We start from the raw sequence: 22,844 nt of genomic DNA, 5'->3' as shown, positions 1-22,844 counted from the left end.
TTGAAAGTAAGAAAGCAGTGGTTCCATTGTCATTCATATTCATTTCAGTGATCAAAAAAAATGTGGGATACGGTCATATTCTTTAATTCCATTAGATACATATGTAAAGGAACTTTATAAACTGAAACACTGTACAAAAATAAGGTGCCATTTGTAAATGCTTCTCATTATTTTGGAACCACTCAGAGTCCAGTTTAAATACTCCCTTTCTTATATGTGTTTTATAGGATAAACCTATACTTTTGAAAATTTCATCAGAATTTTATTAGTCCAAATAAACAATGTGTTAACATTGGGCTCATGGAATAGCATTTCATAAATTAGATTAACCTTAAGAGGTTGTATCTAGTGCATGATCATGGTCTTTTGGGGGAAAAATGATTCTATTGATTTCTCATTCTTAAAGAGCTGGACTTTGGTGGAAATAGACTGTGAGATGCTCTAACATAAGCCTATAATTAGAGTTCACTTTTGTAAAATATTTAACATTCAGAGTAGATGTTATAAAGTCAACATGGCTCATAATCTCTCCCAATATTATGTTGCTTTGCTTCTTTTGTACTTTATTGCCTCTAATTATCCAATATATTCTCATTTTTTCCCTCTATTATGACACTATTTTGTAAAACTTGGGGGTCAGGGCAAGTCTTTCTTTATGTATGATCTTAATGGTCTCAGTGGGTGAATTGTTCCAGGTAAGCGTACTTGGGGATAACCAGGAGTTAATGGTTGTATTCTAATAATAGTTAAGAGTACACATTAACAGTTCATTGTTATTTAGACCTCTAAGATGCATGTTTTGTTTAAATAGGTGCAAATGCCATCCAGATGCTTATGAAAGTATTTATTGGTAATAGAATGGCCAAAGTACATGTTTAGGTAATGATGTCATGGTGTTATTTAACATTTTACCTAGAACAGTGCGCAAGAATCTTCATAGTAATCCACATGTTTTCTACCACAGTTGTCCTATTTGGCCCCTCTTTGATCTACACGCTTCTTTTGAGCTGAATGCTGGTAAACGTCCTTTCTGACAGCCCCCTTTGCTCCTGCCTGCCATTATCTGCTGAAGTTCAGAAACCAGAGCATCACTTCAAACAGCAGAGTTAGGGAGTAGCCAGTCAGAAGAGATTCCTGAGGCATGCAAAGTTCTGCCATAATCATTCAAAGATGTTTGGGTAGCGGGGTGGGGGTGGCAGAGGTGTATGTGAATACAGAGAGCTGTAGGGGTTGGCCTCTGGTCACTGGTAAATAAGTGAAGTCAGGTGCCAGAGAGTCTAGACACAGTGATTTCAGTCCTGGGTCTTTGGTATCTGATACTCAATATGGGACTTGTCTGATTGAACACTATTGCCTCTTCATTGCACAGGCTGAAGCCTTTTAGTGCCTTCCTGTTAAATTAGTAAAAGATGACAATGGACATAGTTAAAACAGAACAAATCTAGTTTTAGTATTTGCTAGTTGTCAGCAATTACACTTACTTCTGAAGTGCTATGGGTAGCAGTCAAAGACAGTGTTGCACGTAGAGCTTGAACTAAACTATTATTTTAAAATGTGAACACTTTAAAATTGAAATGTTTCTCTTATTATGAAAAACTAACTCTATATCATGATGTATTTCATTCACACTTAGTCCTGATTTCTCTTGATTTGGGGATGTAGGTGTTGGATAAGGTTTTAAACCATGCATTATTTTTTAAAAAGCTAGCTCCTGAATATTTCATCACAGGACTTAATGTGGAAATTACAAAAACAAGGCAAAAACCCTCAGCTTCTAACAAATCACCCTGTAACACCGTTCTTAAGGGCAAATTTCATACTAAGTATGAACAAGTAAACAGCAACGGATATTTTGCCTTGCTAAGCATTGCATTGATGTAACAAACACACTTTTGTTATTTTTAAAAAGCTTCTTGTATTAGGAGAAGTTTGGAAGAAATCTATAATGGGTTTTTGATTAGAATGTGAAAAACATACTGTATATATTTACATTTTTAGAGGATTGTCACCTACATTTTTATTAATTTGTAATTTAATTTTAGTTGGCAGTTAATAGGTAGCAAAATCTGTTAAAAGTATATCCAATAAATTAAGATTATTTTATCTTTGCCATAGAATTTTTTTGTTCTACAACATTATTAAGTGTTAGTGATTAAAGATTCCACTAGCAGCAACATTGGTGTTAAAGAAGTGCTCTCTGGGAAAAGGCATGATACATGCCAACCATTCACCAGCTATAGTGTTTTTGTAGTTCTCAGCAAATAGTGAATTTTATATATATATACATATAATTTTGTTAGAATTATATCTAAGTATTTTGGGGAGCAATTGTGAGTGGATTTGCTTTTTTAATTTTGGTTTCCAGTTGTTCATTGCTAGCATACAGAAATAAGATTAATTTTTGTGTGTTCACCATGTAGCCTTTTCGAAACTTAGAAGTTATTTGGAACTAACATAGAGGATAACCAAAACAAGATTTAACGAAATAGGGTCTAACCAGTCAACAAAGGCATGTTGATCTAAAAAAGTATCCGCCGAGATAAAACATAAGAAATTTTTAGGTTATAAATTTTAGGATTGACTTCCATATGTTGTTAGCAATTTGACTAAGAGAAAAATATATTTATATAATATGCACTAAGTTAATTTGCTATTTACCAATAATAGTAGACAAGCTTCTCAAAAGTATAGCTTAAGGTTTGTTCATTTCTCCTTTATTACATAGCAACTATCTCTCATCATGACAAATCTAGATTACTGCTAAATGGCATAAGTGGCCTGCCTTTTTCTTCCTACTTTTCTGTCTGCTGCTTCTCAGACCCATCTTCCCTTTCTCTCTCTCTTTTTTTTAAATAAATTGATTAATTGATTGATTGATTGACTTTTGTCTGGGTTGGGTCTTTGTTGCTGCACACAGGCTTTCTCTAGTTGCAGCGAGCGGGGACTACTCTTTGTTGCAGTGTGTGGGCTTCTCATTGCAGTGGCTTCTCTTGTTGCGGAACAGGGGCTCTAGGCACGTGGGCTTCCGTAGTTGTGGCACACGGGCTCAGTAGTTGTGGCTTGTGGGCTCTAGAGCGCAGGCTCAGTAGTTGTGGCGCACGCGCTTAGTTGCTCCACGGCATGTGGGATCTTCCCGGACCAGGGCTCGAACCCGTGTCCCCTGCATTGGCAGATGGATTCTTAACCACTGTGCCACCAGGGAAGTTCCTTCCCTTTCTCTTATCATTAAGTAGAGTTCGTTTCTTATTTTATACACACTCAAATGATTGGGTCCAGCTTTACAGGTTCAGTTATCAACCATAAATGGCAATTCCTAAAATTATACCTTCAGTCCAATCATGTCTCCTAAACTTGTGTTTATAACGTTTACTGACTATCTGCACTAGACTGTCACATAGGCAGCTTAAATTCAGCATGTCCAAAACCAAAATTACTGTCTTCCCTTTAAAGTTTTCTCCTACTTTGGTTTCTGTGTTTTGGTAAATGTTAGCACCACCATCCATGTTGTTGTTTAGGGCAGAAACCTGTGAGTCATCTTTGACCCTTCCTCTCCCTTAACCCCAACATCTAGTCAGTTATTAAATCCCAGTTTGATTCTCTTTCCTAAATATATCTCTGAGCCATCCCTTTTATCTCTATCCCCACTGCTCTACCTAGTCCAGGCAGCCATCATCATACCTCGACTTTTCCACTAGCCCCTTAGGTGGTTTTGCCACATTTTCTTACCCTATTTCAGTCTATTTTCTACATTGACCAGATTTTTTCGAAATGTAAATCTTATCCTGACACTTTCTTTATTTGGAAGCCTTTAATGTCTTCCCATTTACCTTAGGATGAAGCCCAAAATCCTTAACATGTACTTCAGAATCCTGCGTGATCTGACTTTTACCTTATCTCTTAACACTATTTCCCTCACTCCAACCATGCTTGCCTTCTCTTAATTCTTCAGAAGGATGACTTTTTTTTCCTGCCTTGTAACCTTTGCACAAGCTATTTTCATTGCTCAGAATGGTCTACTTCCACACATTTTAAATTCCTTAAATGCAAAGGCTTTATGTAATATTTCTCTTACATTCTCCAGTGTACTTGGAAGTTCATATTGAATGCTGAGCATCTAATAGTTCATTAAGCATTCAGTTATTCAGTAGTAAAAGCCTACCACTTCTATGTTGAAAATGTAATTGTATTATATTATTTCCAACATACAATCTAAGGTAACATACTGTGATAAAATAGTGCCTGTGGTTTTTTGTGTGTTTGGGGTTTTTTTGAGTAAAATATGTCTTGTGCTTCTTGCTAGTTAATGAAGATGCTCTTTGAATGTTCGGATGAACGAATTGACTTGGAACTCATTTCTTTCTGCATTAATCTAGCTGCTAACAAAAGGAACGTACAGCTTATCTGTGAAGGTTAGTGCCTTTGAGCTTCATAGATAACTTCTATCATATGCTATTGGCATATGATGGAAAATAGATAATAAGGAATTAAGAATTATAGTAAATATGTAAATCCTATTTTTAAGTAGTTTTAAAAATTATAGCTATAATCCTTAAATGTCAGACTCAGAATATTCTTACATCATGAGTAGAAACGCTTACCCTTTAGTAACATTTTATAAACCATTTGGTCAGTTACCCTTAATTGAAATTTGATTTTTAAAAATATTTTCTAGATGAAATAAAACTTCTTATTTGCAAAGCAATCTGTTACAGTGTAAGATGTTACAATACAAATGTATTAGCTATTTGTTTCTATAGTATCTTCATAAAATGATTCATCATACATTATGATATTTCAGAGTTTGCTCAATAGTTTTTTCGTATTCGAGAAGTATACATGTTGATTATAAAAAGTACAAATGAACAAATAGGAAAAAATTAAAAATTTTACTCCCACTATCCAGAGATAATCATAGGTAAGACTTTGGTACAATGTTTCTGTGTGTTTTTAAATTAAAATGGGATTTTCTCTATAAATGGTGACATGTTTTTTGAAGTTAATATCTGAATATCGTTCCATATGATTAAATACTTTAATAAAACATAATTGCCAGTAGCTGCAAAATAATCCATTAACGGATTTTCCATAGTTTAATCTGCTAGTTTGTTGCCACTTCTTTTCTGTTAAAAGCAATGCTACAGTAATTTTCCTTTCTCTGAATCTTTCATGTTTCCATTTTTACATTCTTAGGATAAATTCCTAGGAGTACAATTTTTATGGGTCAAAAAGTATTTACATTTTAAAACTTTGTGGTACATATTTCATATACATACTGTGCTTCCATTTATGTGAAATTCTAGAAGAGGCAAAACTAATCTGTATTTAAAAAGAAAAAATAAGAAAAAGGGGAAGAGGAGGAAGAGGAAAAGGAGGAGAAAACAAGAAAAGTAATTGTATTGGGGGACTAAGATTGACTAAGAACAAGGGAACTTTCTGCATTGAATGGAAATATTCTGTATCCTGATATGGGTACGAATTACACAGGGGCATACATTTATTGAATTTAATTGTACAGTTAATATTTACGTATTTTCTGTGTGTAAATTGGGGTTTTTTGAGAACCGAAAATTTTAAAAATCATTAAATTTAAATGAACCTTTATTGGGGGAATTTTTTTGTTGTTATTATCAGGAAATGGGCTGAAGATGCTCATGAAGAGGGCTCTGAAGTTCAAGGATCCATTGCTGATGAAAATGATTAGGAACATTTCCCAGCATGATGGACCAACTAAAAATTTATTTATTGTAAGTATAGTTTTTAGCTTTCTGTCTATTAAAATAGCCTGAGAATTAAAGCTTTAAAGTCTGTGTCTGGAAATATAACTCTTCCTTAGCTCTTGTCAAATATTAATTCATGACCCAAGTTGGTTTTTCTTCAACTTACTTGTAAGTTTAGCTCCTAGAAATCTCAACCTAAGTTTTAATGTTGTTTTTGTTTTACGAGCCCTATCCCTAACATTTTCATCCTCACTCCAGTTTGCTTGCCTTAAACCAGTCCACCATAGTCTCTCTTAGCAATTTAGCTCAAGGTTATTAAAACAAGAGAATCACATTTGATACTTCTTCTTCCTGTGGGTTAAATTATTAGATTAGTTCTTCTGCAGAAATCATATTTTAAATTTGTATTAAAATTCTGTTTTATTCAGGATTATGTTGGGGACCTTGCAGCTCAAATCTCTAATGATGAAGAGGAGGAGTTTGTGATTGAATGTTTAGGAACTCTTGCAAATTTGACCATTCCAGACTTAGACTGGGAATTGGTTCTTAAGGAGTATAAGCTGGTTCCGTACCTCAAGGATAAACTCAAACCAGGTCTGTGCTAAGTATTTCACTTCTGCGTAATGATTAAGTTATTTCTTTCTGTTGTGGATAAGGCAGCTAGAACAGTATTTTGTGACCATTATTGTACTACGTAACACATTTTCTTCCCACACCTCTAGGTCTAGCCCTAGTTCCCCTAGTTCGTTTCTTTCTCTCAGAAAGGCAGTCACTAGTTCTCCTCGTATATGTATGTACTCTCTTCCCTAACAATATGTTTTTTTAATATTAGTTTCCCTTTCCTATCCTGCCTTCTTATTTTTTTTATCCTGCCTTTTTAAAATTACTAAATACCATCCCGCTGTACACGAGTTCACATGCACACACTAAGTTCTCTGAGGGATTCAAATGACTCTTCTATTTTCTGTGTTTACATTGTCATTCATTTGTATTTTCAAAGACTTATCTCCACCTCTCTACTGCTCCACCACCATGAACTGTCATCATGGAATGGAATTCCATGAACATGGAATTTTGGAAAAAGGACACATTTATAAGCGTGTTAAGGATTCATAAGAACTGATTTAATAGCTTTTAGTATCTTTTCTGTGAATTAGAATTTTGGCAATATAAAAGGATTTGTATCAGGACATTTCAATGAAAACTTTCTGTGATTTGACTTTCCTAGGTGCTGCAGAAGATGACCTTGTTTTAGAAGTGGTTATAATGATTGGAACTGTATCTATGGATGACTCTTGTGCTGCATTGCTAGCCAAATCTGGGATAATCCCTGCACTTATTGAGTTGCTAAATGGTAAATTATAATTTATCTTAATTTATTTTTGTGCTAATATATAAACAAGTTATAAGTTTAGATTTTTACATGTGGAATCTGCAATCATGAAATATTATTTATATTGTTGCATTACTCATCTTATAGCAACTTAAATTATATAGTTAGGAAAATGAATTAAATATACCTTTACTGGGATTAGATAGCATAGTATCAAATAGCTTTAGGTTACAAAGTTAAGAATGTTGCTATAAAATGATTCAGGACCAATTTTACAGACACTACCCTCCTCTTATCAGCCTTGAACAACTAATATTCCACCATTTCTTCTTTATGTTGAGCTTTGTTTTGGTTGAATTGGATCTCCTATCTTGCACAAACCCTTTTTTTAATATCTTGATTTCTAATCAGAAAAGTTTATTTGGAAGCTAATTCTAATCATCATATTCCCTCCTAGATCCATATATAGTACTGTCCTCTAAACTTTCTGCAGTGAAGAAAATGTTCTCTATCTGCACTGTCCAACACATGTGACTATTGAATACTTGAAATGTGGCTGTTGGGACTGAGAACCTGGAGTTTAAATTAAATTTAATTAAAATTAACTAGCCACAATGGCTATGGTTACAATACTGGATAGCGAAGGCCTAGATAGTCTTCCCCTTACCTTTGTTTTGCTCTTAAGGGCCCAGGTTTCGTTTTCCATACTGCATACAAAATTTGTCTGACTCTAATAGTATTTTATTAGGGCCAAGTTCTCTAGGACCTTGTGTTAGTCTGCTCAGGTCACCATAACAAAATACCACAGACTTGGTGGCTTAAACAACAGAAATGTATTTTCTCATAGTTCTAGAGGCTGGAAAGTCTATCAGGGTGCCAGCCAATTTGATTCCTGGTGAGGTCTTTCTTCCTGGGTTGCATAAGGCCACCTTCTTGTTGTGTCCTAACATCCTCATATGGCAGGCGGGCAGAGGAAGTGGGGGAGAGGGAGAGAGAGAAAGCACGAGCACACATAAGTGCTTGGATATCCCTTCTTATAAGGTTACTAATCTTATGGGATCAGGACTCCACCCTTATGACCTCATTTAACCTTACTTATTTCCTTATGGCCCTGTCTCTGAATATAGTCACATTTGGGATTAGGGCTTCAGCATATGAATTTTTGGAGGGATGCAATTTGCCCATAGCAGATATACATTAAAAGTAGCTAATTAGTATAGAAGTTAAAAATACTAATATGGAAAGCTTAAAAAGACCCTCTAATCTCAGTCTTTCCTGTACCAGATATAATACATAATGAAAAATACACAAGTTCTAAGTATGTATAGCACAATGAATTTTCAAAATGAGAGCTCTCATGTTATTCCCACTCATATAAGGAAATGAAACATTACCAGCACCCTAGAAGTCCCTCTCCTGCCACCTCCCAGTCATTACCACCTTCACCAGAGCAGTTTCCATTTTTCTTTTTATCACCCACAGATGAATTCTGCTTTGGTTTTCAGCTTTTTAGAAATAGAGTCTTATTTCTTTTCCCCTATGAATGTGAGGTTTGTGTATGTTTTGTACAGAACTATGTTTCTTTTTATTGCTGTATAAATAAATATACCACTATTTTCCCTTTCTACTATTTATTGATAGTAGGGTGGTTATTTTTGTTTGTTTTCTAATCTATTTATTTTTTATTGGAGTAAAATTGATTTACAATGTTGTGTTAGTTTCTGCCGTACAATGAAGTGAATCAGCTCTATGTATACCTATATCCCCTCCCTCTTGGACCTCCCTCCCCTGCTTCCCCCACAGCTAGGTCATCACAGAGCACCAGGCTGAGCTCCCTGTGCTATACAGCAGGTTCCCACTAGCTATCTGTTTTACCCATGGTAGTGTATTTATGTCAAACCTAATCACCCAATTCATCCCACCCTCCCCTTCCCCCCACGTCCACATGTCCGTTCTCTACATCTATGTCTCTATTCCTGCCCTACAAATAGGTTCATCTGTACCATTTTTCTAGTTTCCACATATACGTATTAATATACGATATTTGTTTTTCTCTTTCTGGCTTATTTCACTCTGTATGACAGACTCTAGGTCCATCCACATCTCTACAAATGACCCAATTCCATTCCTTTTTATGGCTGAGTAATATTCCATTGTATACATGTACCACACCTTCTTTATCCATTCATCTGTCAGTGGACACTTAGGTTGTTTCCATGTCCTGGCTATTGTAAACAGTGTTGCAGTGAACATTGGGGTACATGTGTCCTTTTGAATTATGGTTTTCTCAGGGTATATGCCCAGTAGTGGGATTGCTGGGTCATATGGTAGTTGTATTTTTAGTTTTTTAAGGAACCTCCATACTGTTCTCCATAGTGGCTGTATCAATTTACATTCCCACCAACAGTGCAAAACGGTTCGCTTTTCTCCGCACCCTCTCCAGAATTTATTGTTCGTAGATTTTTGGATGATGGACATTCTGACTGATGTGAGGTGATACCTCATTGTAGTTTTGCTTTTCATTCTTCTAATAATTAGTGATGTTGAGCATCTTTTCATGTTCCTCTTGGCCTTCTTTATGTCTTCTTTGGAGAAATGTCTGTTTAGTCTTCCACCCATTTTTTAATTGGCTTGTTTGTTTTTTTGATATTGAGCTCCATGAGCTGTTTCTATATTCTGGAGATTAATCCTTTGCCATTGCTTCATCTGCAACTATTTTCTCCCATTCTGAGGTTGTCTTTTCATCTTGTTTATGGTTTCCTTTGCTGTGCAAAAGCTTGTAAGGTTAATTAGGTCCCATATATTTATTTTTGTTTTTATTTTCATTACTCTAGGAAGTGAGTCAAAAACCATCTTGCTGTGGTTTATGTCAAAGAGTGTTCTTCCTATGTTTTCCTCTAAGAGTTCTATAGTGTCTGGTCTTACATTTAGGTCTTTAATCCATTTGGAATTTATTTTTGTGTGTGGTGTTAGGTAGTGTTCTAAATTCATTCTTTTGCATGTAGTTGTCCAGTTTTCCCAGCACCACTTATTGAAGAGGCTGTCTTTCCATTTTATGTTCTTGCCTCCTTTGTCATAGATTAGGTGACCATATGTGCATGGGTTTATCTCTGGGTTCTCTATCCGTACCTTGATCTATATTTCTGTTTTTGTGCCAGTACCATACTGTCTTGATTACTATGGCTTTGTAGTATAATTTGAAGTCAGCCTGATTCCTCCAGCTCCATTTTTCTTTCTCAAGATTGCTCTGGCTATTTGGGGTCTTTTGTGTTTCCATACAAATTGTAAAATTTTTGTTCTAATTCTGTGAAGAATGCCATTGGTAGTTTGATAGGGATTGCCTTGAATCTGTAGATTGCTTTGGGTAGTATAGTCATTTTCACAATATTGATTCTTCCCATCCAAGAACATGGTATATTTCTCCATCTGTTTATGTCATGTTTGATTTCTTTCATCAGTGTTTTATAGTTTTCTAAGTACAAGTCTTTTGCCTCCTTAAGTAGGTTTATTCCTAGGCATTTTATTCTTTTTGTTGTGATGGTAAATGGGATTGTTTCCTTGATTTCTCATTCCTTGATTTTTCATTGTTAGTGTATAGGAATGCCAGAGATTTCTGTGCATTAATTTTTTATCCTGCAACCTTACCAAATTCATTGATTAGTTCTAGCAGTTTTCTGGTGGCATCGTGAGGATTTTCTATGTATAGTATCATGTCATCGGCAAACAGTGACAGTTTTACTTCTTCTTTCCCAATTTGTGTTCCTTTTATTTCTTTTTCTTCTCTGATTACCATGGCTAGGACTTCCAAAACTATGTTGAATACGAGTGGCAAGAGTCGACATCCTTGTCTTGTTCCTGATCTTAGTGGGAATGGTTTCAGTTTTTCACCATTGAGTATGATGTTTGCTGTGCGTTTGTCATATATGTCCTTTATTTTGTTGAGGTAGGTTCCTTCTGTGCCCTTTTTCTGGAGAGTATTTATCATAAATGGGTGTTGAATTTTGTCAAAAGCTTTTTCTGCATCTATTGACATGATCATATGGTTTTATTCCTTAATTTGTTAATATGGTGTATCACATTGATTGATTTGCGTATATTGAAGAATCCTTGCAGCCCTGGGATAAATCCCACTTGATCATGGTGTATGAACCTTTTAATGTGTTGTTGGGTTCTGTTTGCTAGTGTTTTGTTGAGGATTTTTACATCTATGTTCATCAGTGATATTAGTCTGTAATTTTCTTTTTTTGTGTAATATCTTTGTCTGGTTTTGGCATCTGGGTGGTGGTGGCTTCGTTGAATGAATTTGGGAGTGTTCCTCCCTCTGCAATTTTTTGGAAGAGTTTGAGAAGGATTGGTGTTAGCGCTTCTCTAAATGTTTGATAGAATTCGCCTGTGAAGCCATCTTGTCCTGGACTTTTGTTTGTTGGAAGATTTTTAATTATAGTTTCAATTTCATTACTTGTGATAAGTCTGGTTATATTTTCTAATTCTTCCTGGTTCAGTCCTGGAAAATTGTACCTTTCCAAGAATTTGTCCATTTCTTTGTGGTTGTCCATTTTATTGGCATAGAGTTGTTTGTAATAGTCTCATATAATCCTTTGTATTTCTGTGGTGTCAGTTGTGATTTCTCCTTTTTCATTTCTAATTTTACTGATTTGCATCTTCTCTCTTTTTTTCTTGATGAGTCTGGCTAAAGGTTTATCAATTTTGTTTATCTTCTCAAAGAACCAATTTATAGTTTTATTAATCTTTGGTCTTGTTTTCTTCATTTCTATTTCATTTATTTCTTCTCTGATCTTTATAATTTCTTTCCTTCTACTGACTTTGGGTTTTCTTTGTTCTTTCTCTAGTTGCTTTAGGTGTAAGCTTAGATTGTTTATTTGAGATTTTCCTTGTTTCTTGAGGTGAGATTAAATTGCTATAAACTTCCATCTTAGAACTGCTTTTGCTACATCCCATAGGTTTTGGGTCGTCGTGTTTTCATTGTCACTGTTTCTATGTATTTTTTTATTTCTTCTTTGATTTCTTCAGTGATCTCTTGGTTATTTAGTAGTGCACTGTTTAGCCTCCATGTATTTGTGTTTTTTACAGTTTTTTCCTGTAATTGATAGGCTATTATTATAAGTAATGCTCCTATGAGCATTCTTAGTGAACATATTTACTCATTTCCGTTAGACACATACTTAGGAGCAGAACAGAGTACACATATATTTGGCTTTAGAAATAATGCCAACTACTTTGTTTTCCAAAGTAGTTGTGCCAATTTTCAGTCCCACCAGTAATGTACGAAAGTTCCAGTTATTCTACATCACCAACATATTTTGGCGTACAGCCTCTTTAATTATAGCCTTCATAGTGGTATCTCATTGTGGTTTTAATTTGCATCTCCCTAATAATTAATGAAATTGAGTACCTATTTGTATTTATTGGTTATTGGATATGGCTAATAAAGTGAAGTGCCTATTTAAGTCTTTTGCCCATTTTTCTCTTCTAAATCTTTAAAAGTTTGAATTGTAAATTCTTTTACATAATGCATTTTCATGGTCATCTAGAGATAGTGCCTCCATATTTGAAGTATGTCTACAAATAGTGTATATGTATTTGTTTTGGTGCACCCTTCACACAGCCAGGAGTTTTCAGATTAGAAATAATTAAAAGACCAGGTAGTTGGAAGGTGAAAGTAAAGACAATGTAGTTGGCAGAATGAGAATGAGGATTTTGTGGTGAGCTGGAGAAAGTTGAAACAAAATAATCTGGGTCCTTGAATTGCTGTCCATTTTGATTATGACTGAGAGTTAATAACAGAGCCAGCTCAGTGTTTTACTGTATTTTGATGTTCTCTGACATGTGGTTATCACAGGCAGAGGCTGTATACTACTGTTTTTATGAAATATATGGATTTTCAAGATTAAAACCCTTGGGGTTAAGTGGGGGAACACTATATACCAAGAGAGAAATTAATAAAATTTTAACCCAAGTAGTCTAAGAGACTGGTACTTTGTCAAGTTAGTGAGGAAAATTATTTGGAACAGTTGGACTTTGAGAGGACCACAATTTATTCCACACAGCTAGTTGGATGCTCTGTTGACCTGTAAATCTTTGTCTAACAGATAGCACTGATCTGTTGCCAAGAGTTGTTAGCAGACTATTAGTAAATCAAATTTCATAACCAGTATCTAAAAATTGGATTTCTATAAGTATTTGCTTTTGCCATTACATGTATTAATCAGTGGTCATCCACTATTCTGTTAAAGTCTTCTTTTCATGATAATAAACATTTCTTAATTAGTTTGTATGATTATGTAACATTCCTTTTTACTAGTATAATTGATTGGAACTAAAATTACTTTATTACTTCATACCAATAAGTAAAGTTTAATTTTGTTAACATTATTCAACAAAGAAAAAACCTGTTTATAACAGTCTAATTTCTACCAAAAACTTAGAAGACGTGATTTTTTAAGAACCATTTTTCTCATGTGAGGTCAACATTATAGAGACAAAATAAAACCAGGTTTATGTTAAAAATTAGAATTATTTGAAGAATTTTTTTATGAGGCACCAAAATAAAAAAGAAGTTCCCACAGTGGTGGTAAGTGTTGCCATGTCACACTGGGGACTTAGAAGTTAATTTAATCAATTTCTTTATACTTGGTGGAAAAAAATAGCAAAAATTACAGAAAAGCACCATTACTATTCCCTTAAACATGTCTTGTTTCTCAGTTCCTCCTAGATACAACCTTTTGAGATGAACAGTCTCAAGTAGTGTGGTTTGGACCCAGAGATGATATAATTTCTCTCTTTAAACTCTTATTTTTTATTTTTGTATTTCAAAGTAAATTAACCTATTTAGTTTGACCACAACCAAATTAACTAAAACTTCTGAAAATATATTATTATGAAATTTTTTGACTGATCACCATCATGTAATTTAGAAAAAACACCTGAGACGTAAATGATACAACCCCACCCGTATATTATAAATAATATAAACTAATTGTCCTTTACCTGTCTCCTTGTCACTGTTAGTTTTTCTCATTCTTCATTTTTCTCCTCAATGTTTTTCAATTTTGTATATAATATAGTATTCTTTTATTTGAAGTTTTCTGTTTCTTTTCAGCTCAACAAGAAGATGATGAATTTGTGTGTCAGATAATTTATGTCTTCTACCAAATGGTTTTCCACCAAGCCACAAGAGATGTCATAATCAAGGAAACACGTATCCTTCAATGTTTACCATAGATAATGACACTTCACATATTAAGAAAAGATGCATTTTTAGGTATTTTTTCTTGCAAGTATTCAAATATTGTAGAAAATATCAAGTTTTGAAATAAATTTAGAGGCAAGCTATTCTTCATAGAAGCTATTTACCCCAAATCAGTATTATATGTAAGGTACATTGGAGAACAATTTTATTAACTTGTCAGGTTTCCTAAAAAACCTAACAAATATCTCATAACTTCCTTCTCTATTAACATAACTTAAATGTCACAGGTTCCTAGGACTATCCTTAGTCCTCTTTTAATCTTACCTTATTCACTATACATGGGAAAACACATCTACTGTTCCCATGACTTCAGCTCCTATGCTACTTATATGCTAATAAGTATTTGATATCTTCGAAACCTCTTTCTTGGGTCCCAGGCATTTGTTGCTAACTGCCACCTGGATGTCTTCCATCTACCTAAGGGGGCATAGTATGGCCTATAAAGCATTATAATTAAATAATATAATATAATATAATTAAATAGCCCTAATTTTAAATGCACTTACTAGCTACAGGACATTGGATAAGTTACTTAATCTCCTTGAGCACCTTACATCTATAAAATGGCCATAATATTATTAAAATAAAAAGACCTCCTATTATTAAAATAAAAGGACCTCCTATAGGATAGCTGTCAGTACTAGTGGATTTAAATCATCTATAATAGTTCCCAACACAGAGAGGTACTCAGAAATTGGTATTTTATCACTATTGCATCCAAAAGGGTATTCAATATTGCTAACATCTACCTCTCAAAAAGTCTACCTTCTGTATTCATGGTCGATAATAAGTGTCATCCATCCAGTCCCTTAGTTGAAAATGTTGTGTGTGCTGTCTCTTTTACTACACATAATTAATCATTCATTTATTCTGCAAACATTTATCAAGTTCTGACCATCTAACACGTACTGTTTTAAGTGCTAGACATATAGAAGTGTCAGTCCCTGTACTCAAGGAGTTTATAGTCTAATTGGAAGTCTAGATAAGTAAATCAATATAAAATTAAAATCCAGTATAATCAATGTCATAAAGGTATGTACATCAGGCACAGGAGAGGATATATATAAACCAAGTCTGGGAATGTCATGAAAGGCTAGCAGTGGATGTGGTATCTAAGCTGAATCTTTGTGATTTTTGTTTATTTTTCAATTGTGGTGCTCTGCTCATTTGTGTACAAAAAAAAAAACTGCTTTCAAATACTGCATAAAATCGTTCATTACCCATATGAAAAATCTAAATTGTTTTTTGCATATAGCTTTTCATAACCTGACCTTAACCTATTTTTCCAAAGTTTCCCCTTAACCTTATAATACACAGTTTCTCTTAGCATACCAAATTTCTCATCATTTATCAGACATTACCCTCGCTGTCATAACTTATTCCCTCTTCATATGCCTTGTCAAACTCAGATGCATTTTTCTCCTTTTTTTTAACCTGACAGTCTCCAACTCATCAAAGATACGTTTATAAACCATCTTCTCAGTTAAGCCTTTCTAATCCTGTGCCTACCTTCTTACCATTGGGAGTAATTTCTTTATTTTTCACCTCTAATAAAGTACTTTAAATTATGTATTTATATGCCTGTCTCTACCAAAAGATTTTGAGCTCCTCTAGCTCAAGGACTGGCTTTGTCTTCCTTCTATCCATACCCAAAACTTAACATAGTACCTGCCATGTGGTTAGAACTTGTTTAGTCAATGAATTCATGTGTCTAAATGGTTAATGCTCTTTCAAAATTTAAAATTTAATTGGGATACTTTTTTATACACTAGGCTATTGCTCAAAACATTTTGAGGCTCCTCTGGTGTTCAGAGCCAATAACACATGCTTTAAGTATTAACATTGCCTTGCTTTTGAGGACAAGTTGAATTTCTGGAACCATATAAGGTCTCCAAGAGTCAAGTCTGATTAAAGCAAGTTTAATTGAGAAATGTTCATTTTGCTAAGGGCTGTCAAAATGCAAATACTATTTTGCTGTAACAGCATCACTAGAGAGAACTCTTTTTATCATAAAGTAATAAATATTTTTAAAATGTGGCTTATAAACTAACTCTCCCAGAAAGATAAATTCGAAATACACTTTTGAGCAACGTTAACATTGTTGGAATAACTTTTCAGCTGTGTTCCATGGAATGTGTTCCTTTAGAATTAATAGTTGCTTAATGAAAAAAGGTTCTGTAATAAATGAGTTTGGGAAACACTGAGTTAAAGTTAAACAGATATTATTGCTGCAGGGTCTTCTTGGAGCCTTTAATATGCTTTTCTGGGTTGAGAATCTCTGAAAGAATATTTTATGTAGAGAAGATTTATATAACTGCAGAAGTCACTGTAAGAAACACGTATTAGAAAACAAAGTGAAAGTATAGCTTTTTCTAGGTAACTTCTTTGGAAGACAGCCCCTTGTTTATGTGTCATCTCATAGTGTTTCTTCCTTAGGACTAAAGAAGAATGAAGCGTTTAAAGTACGTACCAAGTGCCTGACACACAGTGAATAAGTGTTACCTCTGTTCTGGTCTGTTTTAAATGTACTCTCACTACCTTATTACCAAAGCTCACACTATTAAGGCTACTTGTATTTTTTTTTTTCTTCTCAGTGTAACTTTCTTTTCATTTTCTCCCAAGTGCGATTTTTGTTAAGCCATTGAATCTAAAGTCAATACTTCTTAGTTATTCTGAAGAATATAACATGTTGATAATGGTGGAAGTGGGAGATAAAAGATCTGCTGAATTAAAATTTTTACAAAAGCATCAAGGAATATTAGATCTGATGCTTTAGTCCATGTCTTAAGATTGGATAAAGATTGCTGAAGGGCTTCAGCCCAATATTTTGGTTTTCAAAAAACAGGATTTTTGTTGATGTCAATGATATTTGAGTATGTCTCATATTTTGTAACATAGTTTAAAATTATTATTTAAACATTTCACCATAATTTTAAGCATTTTACTGTGATTTTTCTCTATGAAACCAATATACTTAAATATTTTATAAATTTATTTATTTATTGTATTACTTATTTTTGGCTGCGTTGGGTCTTTGTTGCTGCATGCCGCTTTCTCTAGTTGCGGCAAGCGAGGGCTACTCTTCATTGCAGTGCGCAGGCTTCTCATTCCGGTGGCCTCTCTTGTTGTGAAGCACAGGCTCTAGGCACGTGGGCTTCAGTAGTTGTGGCACGTGGGCTCAGCAGTTGTGGCTCACAGGCTCCAGAGCACAGGCTCAGTAGTTGTGGCGCACGGGCTTAGTTGCTCCACGGCATGTGGGATCTTCCCGGACCAGGGGTCGAAGCCGTGTCCCCTGCATCGACAGGAAGATTCTTAACCACTGAGCCCCCAGGGAAGCCCTTAAATATTTTAAATAAAATTTATTAGTCAGGAAATCATTGCTTTTTCCAATTTTTTAAGTTAGAAAATCTGATCAACGTTATTTGATAAAATTTTTAACGGAATGAAAGAAACTTGACATTTTGAAATGGTTAGTATAGACTTATTTTAGGTAAATATATGATTTATATTAAGATGTTTGAAATAATAAAAATGGCTCTCAGCACAACTCATAGGAATTGAGAACCAGTGCTATAATAATAATTAATTTTCATATAATCCTAACAGTTTCAGCATGAAAAATAAAACAACCCAAATTAGAGTAGATCCTTTTAGATTCCCCCTGAGAATTCCTAAGAGTTTCCTAAGAATTTTATTTTCATCTTATCTTTTTTTTTTTTTTTTTTTTTTGGTGGTACACGGGCCTCTCACCACCGTGGCCTCTCCCGTTGCGGAGCACAGGCTCCGGACGCGCAGGCTCAGCGGCCATGGCTCACGGGCCCAGCCTCTCTGCGGCATGTGGGATCCTCCCGGACCAGGGCACGAACCCGTGTCCCCTGCACCGGCAGGCGGACTCTCAACCACTGCGCCACCAGAGAAGCCCTCCAATTTTTTAAGTTAGAAAATCTGATCAACATTATTTGATAAAATTTTTAATGGAATGAAAGAAACTTGACATTTTGAAATGGTTGGTGTAGACTTATTTTAGGTAAATATGTGAGTTATATTAAGATGTTTGAAATATTAAAAATGGCTCTCAGCACAACTCATAGGAATTGAGAACCAGTGCTATAATAATAATTAATTTTCATATAATCCCAACAGTGTCAGCATGAAAAATAAACCAAATTAGACTAGATCCTTTTAGATTCCCTGAGAATTCCGAAGTTTCCTAAGAATTTTATTTTCATCTTATCCTCACAAAATCCATGGGTAGTATGTAGAGTAGGTCTTATTTATTTATTTATTTATTAAATAAAATTTATTGAGCACCTGTTATATTCTCAGAGCTGGGGATACCATAGTGAACAAAATAGACCAAGTCCCTACCCTAATGGAACTTACATTACAGTAGAGAAAAGAGGCAATAAATACCATATTCTTTACAGATTTTTCTAAAAATGAATTTGAGTGTACACAGATATATTTTTCTGTATATTTTTCTACATTTTAAATATATCCCTTTTATTCCCCCCCAAAATAGTAAGTAGCACTGATGAATAGAAGATCTGGGTTAACCTCTGTCTTTGCCACTTGCTATGAAACTTGATAAAATTTTTTTGGCATTATAATCATTGCCTCAAAAAATGTCATTTGCTTGTACACATGTGCTAGAGTTTCTTGTCAGAAACTTGTGGCCTTTGTTTCAAATAGTTTTAACCAAGAACAACTTTAAGTATTGGAGATTATAGCTTTCTTTCTTCACTGCCTGTTTCAGATCCATTGAGGTTTCTTTATTGATTTGAGTTTTCTTTATTCTTCCCTTTTCCCCTACTTGTTATTTATACATTCCATTTCTTTTCTTTTGTGTTAGTCTTAAAGTTCAACGTGCATTCTCACCAAGTTCTAAATGAATATATCTGTTCTTCTACTTGTAAGTCTAATGTCTCCACTTCCATCGTCCATGTTATTTGTTGCTCTCTAGTATTGTAATTTCACCTCATTTTTAGAACATAAAATTTTTATAACATTTTAAAATTATTATTTTGATTATCCCTTTTTAAAAACCAGTGCTTATTTAGGATTTATACTATGTTAAATAATATAGTATGTTTCCTCATTTACTGTTTTTTCTTGAATTCAGTTCCTCTATTTTTCTGCATTGATTTTCTTTCATAATTGATTACATTCTCTTATACTGCTTAGTGAACATCTATGAATAATAAATATATCTGTATCTGAAAATAACTCGTTTGTCCTCTTTAATAATAATTTAGCAGAATATGGAATTCTAGATTTCCAGTTATTTTCCTCAGCAATTTGAAGGTACTTTTCCACCTTGAATTGCTGCCAATGACAAGTCTGTAGTCTACTAATTATCTGTCATAAAGTCTGATGACAATTTACTTTTTTTTCCCTTATAAGTGACTCGATCTTTTTGCCAGGAAGACCAAAGTATGTTTCTGGGTTTTTTTAAAGCCAAGTAGTTTTATTAGAATTTGACTTGGTGTTCATCATCCTTGCTTGATTTTTCCAAGTATGCAAATATAGTCTTTCAGTATATAGTTTTGTCTTTTTTTTTTTAATTTTAGGCACATTTTCTTGAGTTGTAGTTTATAGTATTTGTTCTGTTGCTTTGGTTGTCTTCTTTAGAATATCTATCAATATTATGTTGGATCTTCTTTGCCTATCTTTAGTATCTGTCATTTTCTAATCTTTTAAATTTCTTTTCATTTTTTAAAATTTTACAAATTTTCTTCTTTTTTACCTTCTGTTTAACTTAGAGTTTTATCTGTTGCTTTTATTTACTCTTGCATTACTATAAACTTAGTTTTTATATATTTGAAATGATTTTTATGTTTATTTTTAGTTATTTCTGGAATTGTTTCTCTGAATTTTCTAATTCTGATTCATATTGTTCTTTCTTATATATCTATTGATTTCTTAAATTCTTTTATTTCTTTTTGAAATATTAGCGTTGCAGCTTTCAGCTTTTATGTGAAAATGTCTTATGTTTTCTCTTCCTTATAATAACCATACGCATATATGGGATTTGACTATGATTCTTTTCTGTTGTTGTGCGAAATTTTTTGTATGTGAATTTTTGTGTGAAATTAATTTTTCTGAACTTTTAGGAGGGTCAGGTCAATCAAAGTTTCACAACTATGCAGCTATAGAGCTCCTTCTTTAGTTACTTTCACAAGTTTCATGGTTTCAAAAATATGGCCTTGGATGTTCTGAGATTTACTGGCTCTGTTTTCCTTACCCATTTTTATCTAGTTCTTTTCCCCCCCTTTCTTATCCCTATTATCCATGTTTTTTAAATAAATGAAATATTAAATATTTTTGGTCATCTTGTAGTAATGATTTATTTTAAAATTTGAAGTTAAATTTCAGATTAACATTTGAATTTAGAGAAATGCAGGATTCTCTAACATGATGGAATAGCTGCAATCTCAAACACAGTTTGTTTCTTTAACCACTTTTTATTTAGAGGCTCCAGCATACCTCATAGATCTGATGCATGATAAAAATAATGAAATCCGAAAAGTCTGCGATAATACATTAGATATTATAGCGGTAAGTAATTTTTCTTCCTACACCAAGTATAATAGTCTTTATTTTGTGGGGCGAAAGAGACATTGTACACCTGTTTAGAGCTTTGCATTCAATGTACGCATTGAATTTGAATTTTGGTAAAGTTCAGAAGATGCAATGATACTAAATTCACTTTTTAATTGAAGTATAGTTGATTTACAATGTTGTGTTAATTTCTGCTGTAAGCAAAGTGATTCAGTTGTACATATACATACATTCTTTTTTCATTATGAAAATAATGAAATATTTTTTTCATTATCGTTTATCACAGGATATTGAATATAGTTCCCTGTGCTATACAGTAGGACCTTGTTGTTTATCCATTCCATGTATACTAGTTTGCATCTGCTAACCCCAAACTCCCACTCCATCCCTCTCTAACCCCCTTGGCAACCACAAGTCTATTCTCTATGTATGTGAGTCTGTTTCTGTTTTGTAGATAAGTTCATTTGTGTCATATTTTAGATTCCACAAAAAAGTGATATCATATGGTGTTTGTGTTTCTTTTTCTGATTTACCTCATTTAGTATGATAAACTCTGGGTCCACCCATGTTGCTGCAAAGGACATTATTACATTCTTTTTTATGGCTGAGTAGTATTCCATTGTATATATGTACCACATCTTCTTTATCCATTCATCTGTCAATGGACATTTAGGTTGTTTCCATGTCTTGGCTATTGTGAATGGTGCTGCTGTGGACATAGGGATGCATGTATCTTTTTGAATGATAGTTTTGTCCAGTTATATGCCCAGGAGTGGGATGGCTTGATCATAATGGCAACTCTATTTTTAGTTTTTTGAGGAACCTCCATACTGTTTCCCATGTGGCTGCACCAGCTTACATTCCTACCAACAGTGTGGGAGGGTTCTCTTTTCTCGACACCATCTCCAGCATTTGTTACTTGTAGACTTTTTAATGATGGCCATTCTGACTGGTGTGAGGTGGTACCTCATTGTAGTTTTGATTTGCATTTCTCTAATAATTAGTGATGTTGAGCATCTTTCTATGGCCTGTTGACTATCTGTATGTCTTCTTTGGAGAAATGTCTGTTTAGGTCTTCTGCCCACTAAATTCACTGTTTAAACATTATTAAGACCTTTGGCTTTCAACTTTTAAGTATAGGCTCCTTACTTAAAGAGGTTTTATACATATTCAGCGTTTTAGGTCTGGTCTAAATGCCATCTCAGAATCACTTGTTTTTCAGAAAAATTATTGCAGAGAAGCAGTTTTGCCAAAACTCAACACAGTCAACTTTGCAGTTTGGCCATTACATTTTTTTAATAAATCAAATCTTATATCAACTATTTTTTCAATTCTTTGATAATTTTTGTTGTAGACATAGATTTGTTTTATAAGTTGCTTTGGAATGATGAAACACCCCCAAATTTTAATGTTATTCATGACTTTAGAAGTTTTTAAAGTATATGTAACTGTAAGAGTTCGATCGGAGGGATAATTTGAGCCCTGGATTAGAAACTTGCTCACTGTGCAGACTTTTCTTCAGTCATTGTGCTGCCCTTCTGCCTGGACTTGACCCTTGTACCTGGGACGTGCTAGATGCTGGATCACTTTGAATATTTTTCTCACCTATGGCATACACACATGCACAACCTACTTCCTTCTTTGGACTGGATTTACACTGTTTATTTTTGGCTCATCCTGTAAAAAATTTCTTGAATATAGCCTATACAGTAGTTTTTCAAAGTTTTACTTAAGTGTTTTAAAAGGATCAGAATAGCAGTTTAAAGAATCAATAACACCTTCTTGAAATCCTCTAAGGTTGACATTTCTCGCTAGTGATTTCATTACAAAGTCAGATTACCACCAGGTACTTTCTGGTCCATTTCATGCATTTTATTTTAGAAATTCATCTTATTTGATTTCATCTGTGTTTTTGGATTTGACAAAATATATCATTACTGGTTTAAAACTAAATCTTTAAACC

At 34.0% G+C, this 22,844-nt stretch overlaps 1 protein-coding gene across 2 annotated transcripts in view; it reads left to right on the top strand.

Annotated features, from left to right (window-relative positions):
• KIFAP3 (kinesin associated protein 3) overlaps window positions 1-22,844 on the top strand; it is a 157,365-nt gene that overhangs the window by 86,085 nt on the left and 48,436 nt on the right. For both annotated transcript variants that reach the window (XM_060033763.1, XM_060033758.1), the window contains exons 12-17: window positions 4,301-4,409; window positions 5,632-5,744; window positions 6,146-6,311; window positions 6,946-7,071; window positions 14,171-14,269; window positions 20,793-20,878. In XM_060033763.1, coding sequence (XP_059889746.1) covers window positions 4,301-4,409; window positions 5,632-5,744; window positions 6,146-6,311; window positions 6,946-7,071; window positions 14,171-14,269; window positions 20,793-20,878 — 699 coding nt within the window. The remainder of the gene's footprint in view (window positions 1-4,300; window positions 4,410-5,631; window positions 5,745-6,145; window positions 6,312-6,945; window positions 7,072-14,170; window positions 14,270-20,792; window positions 20,879-22,844) is intronic.

This window comes from Delphinus delphis, chromosome 1 (genome assembly GCF_949987515.2).
Source record: "Delphinus delphis chromosome 1, mDelDel1.2, whole genome shotgun sequence".
NCBI lineage: Eukaryota > Metazoa > Chordata > Mammalia > Artiodactyla > Delphinidae > Delphinus > Delphinus delphis.
Note: the sequence above shows the minus strand (reverse complement) of the source record. Positions and strands in the feature narration are given on the sequence as shown.